Source organism: Dermacentor albipictus, chromosome 1 (assembly GCF_038994185.2).
Source record: "Dermacentor albipictus isolate Rhodes 1998 colony chromosome 1, USDA_Dalb.pri_finalv2, whole genome shotgun sequence".
NCBI classification, from domain to species: Eukaryota; Metazoa; Arthropoda; class Arachnida; order Ixodida; family Ixodidae; genus Dermacentor; species Dermacentor albipictus.
The window spans coordinates 141,856,127-141,863,665 of record NC_091821.1 but is presented as its reverse complement, the minus strand read 5'-3'; the positions used below and the strand labels follow the sequence as shown (position 1 = coordinate 141,863,665).

The following is a 7,539-nucleotide window of genomic DNA, read 5'->3' as shown; positions in this document are numbered from 1 at the left end:
AGCCGGCGCCAAGGGTGTAATACTCTTTTATTTATTTATTTATTTGTAATGTAGCGCATCCTTACCAAAGTTTGAATTGATATGCGCATTAATTGCTTGTGGTGTTAGTTCTCTCTCCTGTTGTGAAATTATTCTTTTGAAGTTATATATTGATCTAGTTAGCTGATGTTATTTTCTTGTTGCTGGGGGCCTGTTTTTTTATTTATTTAATACTGTTTTTATGTATGTGTTGTACTATGTATTATATAAATTTTTATTTGCTTAGCCAGAACACTGCTGTGTAAATATGCTAAATTTTAATTGGTGTCTTCCTGCGACTATTCACAGTGATGTGTTTAGAATGGCTTCAGCCTAGTTAAACATAGTCAAAACATAACGCATAACCGCATAACTACCTCACTGCCCCCCGAAGGAACTCACTGGTTGCGGAAACTCACTGCCCCCCAGTAAAAAAATCCTGGCGCCGCCTCTGATTTCACGGTTACCTTTTGGCAACTATGGGCAAGCAAGAGTCATCTCTAAAAATGGCCGCTTCGTTGCTCTACGTACCGTACGTACGGCTGTGCGAAGTCGTCCAATTAGAGTAGCTGTAGGAGCACACGAGTGATGTGATTTCTGGTCCCGCAATGCATGACATAACGCCAGAGGTTTGCAAGAGACGGTGGAAACTTTTTATTTTACTTCACAGGGGATCAGCAGCCGATCACCAAACATGGATCAGGTACTTTGGTCTATACCACACTACTGACTTGCTGTATTCGGTGCTGTTTCTTTGGCTGTATGTAGTACTAACACAGTACAAGTGTTACTTGCATTGTACCTTGTAGGAACCATCCAGAAAGATTCTAGACTGCAAACACATCGGTTAAATCTTAGTAACCTAATATACGGCTTAATTTCAGTGTGGAAGAAGTGTGTTCTGTCGTTCTGCTGGTTAGTGCCAGTCGTGTTTACATAATTGTATTAAAGTCCATGCGTTCACAGTTTCTTTTTGTTCATTTTCAGTTCTCACAGTGCACGTGCCTGGATGGCGTTATTGCGGTAACTGAATATGCGTGTTGCCATTGAATTGAGCCCTTGCAAAAAACGCCGTTTGCGTTCATCGCTGCGTCACCATGAAACTAAGAGCGCGCTGGAAGCGCAGGAGAAGTCCTCTTTTTCTTTCCTGGTTGCCCGTCCTCTGGTTATTATGCGCTCCGACCAGAGCCAGGAGCGGTTTGAAAGATCTACTGACGGAGTCTGTGTGCAATACTAGCCATTCTGAGCAAAGGGTTTTGCTGCAATACTCCACTTCAGTTGTGCGAAACGGTACGCATTTGTTCGTTCCCCGCCTCCTTGAAGCGATTGTCTGCTAAGTCGTGCAGCTTGTCAAACACCAATCGAGGGAACAAGCTACATGTGGCAGAGGAAACTGGAAGAGAGAATATCGTAACGTGGATATTTTTTATCGTTAATAGACTGGAGTGTTTTTCAACTGCAACATCATGTGTTATTTGATATTCTATCGTCACCTTTATTACGTTTTCCTTTTGAAAATCAAAATATCAAGCCTTTCTGCTAGTTGTAGAATGTTATAAAACGTCGATGAATGTGTATTGGTTTGAAACAGCTTTTGTTGTTTCCAAACAGTTTACAAAGTGCAGCGACCTTGAAAACTGTTTGGTGCCACAGTGAGAAAAGTTAATCGAATTCTTCAAATTTTGACATGGGTTTATGCATGTCGGACTATAAAGAGTGTGAATGGTTCTATGTATTAAAATGTTTAGTTTTCAGCTTTGTTAAACTCTACTACATATAGCATGTTGTATAGTTTTTTTTTTTTTTCTATGTGTAGAAACACACAGAAAGATCACGAATTTGGATGCGAGTTGTTTTGTACATGTTGTAGTTACTCTGCCTTTGGGCTCTTCAAATCTAGTCTCAGTGAAAAATATTGTGCCATGTATGTTGCAAATTCATGCACAGTTACTAAAATAGTTCATGTAGTAGTTCTGATGTTCTTAAATGTCTCTTAGTTACTTTTATCATATTCAAAAGGCTCTGTACCAGCAATATTTTCATTCTATTTGTGTTGAGGAAAGCATGTCCAATTCTTATTCATTAGTGAAAATGTTCCATTTAGCACAGTAGAAAAGGTAGTCTTCAGTACAATTATTTTGTGATAGTGTTGCAGGAAATAAAAACTACAATGTTAAAATTAGTTAAAGGGACTGACAACCAATTTTTGTGGTACCCATCTTTTTTTAGTGCAATGGAATGCTTACAAGTCAGTGTCAAATCATGCAGTGGTAATGCAGAAAATGCTGTGGAACATTTTTTATCAGAAATTTTCTATCTGCAGTAAGGATGTTGTTGTTCACTAAAAGCATGCTGGAAACAGTGATAGATGAGCGCGATAGCGATTATGCACCAGCATTCTTGGGAGACAGACAACAAGTGTGGTCAAAGCAATGAAAAAGTGTTATGTTGTTTATCAAGCCTATGCTCCTGCAATTCATATTTTCCAACGTGTTAAATTATATCTATGTGTTAAATTACTTTTACAATAATAGCTACATGCTTTCTTGACTTCCTGTCCTGTCCCGAGTCCCTGTCCAACAGCTTCTGTCTAGTGGCTGTGGTGTTGGGTGCTAAGCACGAGGTCGCGGGATCAAATCCCAGCCATGGCGGCCACATTTTGATAAGGGCGAAATGCGAAAACACTCGTTTACTTAGATTTAGGTGCACATGAAAGAACCTCAGGTGGTCTAAATTTCCGAAGTCCCACACTACAGCGTGTCTCATAATCAGATCTTGGTTTTGGCAGGTAAAACTCCAGAATTTAATTTTAATTTAATATTTAACAGCTTTGGCCAATAACAAATCAAGGGTGTTTTTTAGCCAAGCCAAGTTCTCTAAAGTGAAACAATGCTTTTACATGTGATACGCAGTTCAGTATGTTGCCATAGCCACGCGTGCACTTTTGATTTCTGAGGCATACATGTCATCTCTCGAAAACCTGACCGAGCTGGAACAAAGGATTTTAGCTCGCATGTATGCTCAGAATTTCATGCGTGATCAACAGCAATTATGTGCACTGCTATGCATTGAGGGGCGCGAGTGCCACTTGTTAGCGTGGACTTTATTTACTTTGTAATATGCATAGAATAAAGCACAGAAACCAGATAATATACAAACTACAATTTTAAGAAATAAGTGTGCAGGACTTGGTAACAGCCGACTTGCATAAGCAATGTCACATGCTACATACGAAGTACCAAGGCTTTATCGACAGTTTGCACTTCTTATTGGTTTTTGAGACTGTTTGCCAATTTAAAGTTGTAATTGCTACTTAAATCACAAACAGCATGCTTTATTCTGTCACTATCATAGTCATTTCATTTCCATCAACTTCTTGCAACACACTCTGGTCACTTGTCAGTCTCTTTAATGATGTGTTGATTGTCAATGTTGATTTGAAAATATTGGTCATCTCAAAAAAGCAATTTTGTTTCTTAATGGGACTGTCTACCGTTCAGAAGATGTTTTCAGATTGTGGTAGAAATAAGAATATTGTGTCACATTTACAGAAACGAGAATGCTTTTGTTTTATAAACAAGAAATTATATATTTAATTTGGCTCTGAAAGTGGCAAAAAAATTACATGAGGCATCGTTCAACGGTGTAACAGTATAAACTAAACTGTTTACCGTCATGCAAGCTATAAGATTGACATATCGCTTAAAATTTTATTTAATGCTTTTCTCCTATTTTTTGTTTGCGTCATAGAGTAATTTCTTTATTTCCTGTTAGTGTGTGCTTAAAAGGGGTGCTGCCTTCGTGCAGACAAATGGAGTCGTGCATCAGTGGGTCCTCAAGTGTGCCGTGGGGACCTGGGGACCTGCACCAGTGAGAGTTGCATTGTGGGATGGGGGCAAAAATCACCAGTCATATTCAGGATGTCAAAAATGCATCGCCCTTTTAAGCTGTGCTGGCGTCATCACAGCGCAAGTGTAGACATTCCGTACCACGATGTTCCTGCTGGACCATCGCACAAAAGTCTTAGATTTCAGCAGAGCACCAGCAGAACTGCAGGAACATCTTGCATGTTTCCTGCAGGCACAGTCCTACAGACTGTGCCTGCGGGAAACATGTGAGATGTTTGGTGACTTAAGAAGGAAAAAAGGGCATTGAATCGATTATGTACTGAGGATGGCTATTTGTGTCATAATTTCTGTGTTTAACACAAAGTAATCATTCCTGCAAGACCCTATGCGTTTCAAGTTTCTCACATTTACTCGCATGATATTGTCATTGCATTCAGCAATCAGTGTTGCTAGCATCCATGCACAGTTCTAACAAAAGACTATGCAGAAGCAAAAAATCTATTTTAGAAGTCTTTACTGGCTTTTCAAAAAAAAAAAAAAACACTGCATGTCTAGACACTTCAAATGGTTTGCTGTCTATTGCACTATAACATAGGAGATCCTTGAAAAACGGTAGACAGTCCTTTTAAGTGTTTCTGTGGAAAAAAAAAACAAAATAAGGAGGTTCTCAGTTTTAGTGCTAAAGTAATTAACGGCATCCTGGGTAACATGCCAAACATCAACATGCTTAAATTATTCGGATAAAGGTAAGATGTTTAAATATTTTGATGAGATAGAAGGGTAACTGAGGGGCTCAATTTTTATTATACACAACCACATGAAGCCAACAGACAATGAAGCCAAGGAAAGCATAAGAGAAGTAACCTGTGGTTTTAATTGTTGTGTAGAAACAATAAGGTAAAAGGAAATGAAAGTGGACAAAAAACATCTTGCCGCCAAACCCACATATTCCGCATTGCACATACAATACTCTACCATTTGAGCTACAGCGACTGCTTCTCTCCCATCCACTTGCTCAGGTCTTAGTGCATGGGTACTAGGTCTAACCTTGGAAGTGTTAGCCAGTGATATAAAGTTTCTTAAGGGTAATATGGGCCTCTTTCATATATGTTTGCATTGTATTGGAGGAACAGTGTATTCATTTGCAGTGATCTCAGTGCAGCAATTGGTTTCTTAATTAGGCTCTCTAGTATAGCTGTGCATAGTCTGTATCATTGTTTCTATATCACACCTTTTATTACAGAGTATATAATCACATTCAAGCACTATTACCGGACAAATGCACGAGACAAATTCATCAAAGCAGCCCTCAGAGGCTCGGGAATCCATAACTGGGAGCGGTTGCCCCGCCAAAATGCAGCCACTGACTATCCCAGTGACTTCGAACTTATAAGGGTATGTGAGAGGAAAAAAAAAAAGATGGATGCATCTTTTTTTTTTTTAATCCTTTTTTTACGTATTGTGAAATGTGTTGTGAAATAACTATAAATGAAGTACTTCCTTCACACTGTTAATGCAAAACTACTTTTATGTGCTGTTGGAAAAGTGCATTGTTCATCCCATCCGTGAGCAGTTCCTTATGTCGAAAGGTTGCAAAGCCATTGTAACTACTAACATTTAAACTCCCAGTAACATGTAAACTCCCAGTACATTTGGCTAATTCTTATTGGTATTAGTTTCGGTACTATTCCAGTAATTTTATCCTTACTGTCAGTGTGGCACCACAGTTTGGGTATTCTGGAGTAACAATTCTGCTATTTTGACCTGCCCTTAGCTACTTGAAGGAACTGTGGAAGAGGGACTGACAGCTCTTCAGGATCACCCGCTGGTCAAATATGTTACTCCACAAAGGAGTGTGACTCGTACGCTAAAGTTTGTAAATGGTAAGTAACTCTTTTGCCCTTTCTTTAGAAGCTGCGATGAAAATTCGCAGTGTGTTGTCAAGTTTCAGCTGCTGTGCAGCTCTTTCCCTATTTTTGAACTTCCTGAACTTTCTTGTGGAGCTTTAATTATGATGTAATTGACTGCCCAGTCATAGGCAAATATTCCTATGCTCTGACATGCTGCTTTTTACTCTATAGCCTCTGATGAAGCACGATGCAGGGGCGTTTCTTGTTGGCACTCATCACGTTCATTCTCAAGACGAAACAGCCTTGCATGGGTATGTCTCGAGTGCTCCTTAATTTTAGAAGACTTGCATGAATAGAAAGTTACAAAAGCAGGGATTACAGTGGTGCAGTTGTGATTGCTTCTAAAACCTGTGTGTGTCAAGTATTCTGTTTTCAGGTGAACAGTGTACCATTTGAGTGTAGCTTTTACTACATAGCATACCACTGAGTAAACAAAAATTGAGATAAGAAACAACATTTTCGGTTTTTATTTGACCTAAATAAATTGGAACAAAAAGGTGCAGTTGTCAAATTCACTAGTGTTAAGTACTTGTAGTACCCTGGTCCATGTAAATGTGTGTCTCAGATTGTGTGTGTGTGTGTGTGTGTGTGTTTTTTTTCTTTTCATAAATGTAGTATTAAAGCCAAATTTGATAGCCTTCAAATACTCATTGTACTCTGGTACACACTTATCTGTGCTTTCAGTAGTGAATGTCTCTGCTGTCTGCTTTAACGAGCCTTCTAAGCTAGAAGTGAATGTGATGGATAGTAATTGCAATTCAACAGAAATGTGGCTGAGCACTGAGTTGTCTTGGACTATGGACCTACTAGAACTAGGAAATCAAAAGGAAATGCAGTGTTTGCTGCCGTTTTTTTGCAACATCTCCTTGAAAAATAAAAATGCAGCTTAATGCCAGTGTTCTCTCCGTTAACGGATTTTATATGTTACTCAACATTGTTTTAGTAAGGAAAAAAAGAACATTTAAGCTTTGATGTCATAGTTTTGGTCCCTGAAATTTAAATGTAATTTGAATTGCACATTCTATTGGCACTTAATATTTGGCACTACTACTTTTTCCTAGTCAGTCTGTTTAGTGTCTTGACTCGCATGCCAAAAAGAAACTTTTTAATGAGCACTACTACAAATTAGGTGCAGAAACGATACAAATCACTGAAGACTTGAATGGACACAAATGGCTTTATTTGCTGTTTGTGACATCTCAGAAATTAGAGGTTAAAGTCACATGGTATCACAAACGGCCTACATGTGAATGTATAGTGTGAAGGCTAAACATGGACGAGACAAGTTACAAGGACAAGTGCTGTCTTTGTCACTTGTCCACATTTAACTGTCAGGCTGTACACTCACGATAATGGATCACCAACTTGCCCAATCAGCCACCCTGCTCACATGTGCATCATTCAGCCTGGGGCAACATGACCGGAAGCTAGGCACCTGCTGCCATGTCGGCCACACTCTCCTCCTTCACTCTGAGCTTCTTTGCATTTGACATGGGATAAGCCTGATCCTCTTGTGTCACTTCACTATGAAGAGACCTTATTTTCTGGAAGCACGAAGCGGCCCACTCTCTTTCTCGCCCCTGTTATTTCATCAAGTATTCAGCTTTCAACACAGCCATGGTGTAGCCTGCAATTACTGCACGAGGCTGACTGGGGTGAGCATCTGCAGTTAGCAATACCTTGTGATTACCAGCTCTGATTTTTGTGAAGTCACAGAGAATACTGCCGGGTACTTACAGCCGATCGACATTCCACCTGAGCCA

At 39.5% G+C, this 7,539-nt stretch overlaps 1 protein-coding gene across 2 annotated transcripts in view; it reads left to right on the top strand.

The window, feature by feature from the left end:
• The first annotated feature begins 472 nt into the window (after positions 1–472).
• S1P (membrane-bound transcription factor site-1 protease) overlaps positions 473–7,539 on the top strand; it is a 57,562-nt gene continuing 50,495 nt past the window's right edge. Inside the window, exons 1-5 of one of the 2 annotated variants that reach the window (XM_065429486.1) lie at positions 473–721; positions 1,006–1,308; positions 5,110–5,261; positions 5,641–5,749; positions 5,948–6,027. In XM_065429486.1, the coding sequence (XP_065285558.1) occupies positions 1,116–1,308; positions 5,110–5,261; positions 5,641–5,749; positions 5,948–6,027 (534 nt within the window). In that variant the 5' untranslated portion in view covers positions 473–721; positions 1,006–1,115. Of the gene's footprint in view, positions 722–1,005; positions 1,309–5,109; positions 5,262–5,640; positions 5,750–5,947; positions 6,028–7,539 lie in introns of those variants that run through there. The other variant, XM_065429487.1, reaches the window with a different exon arrangement.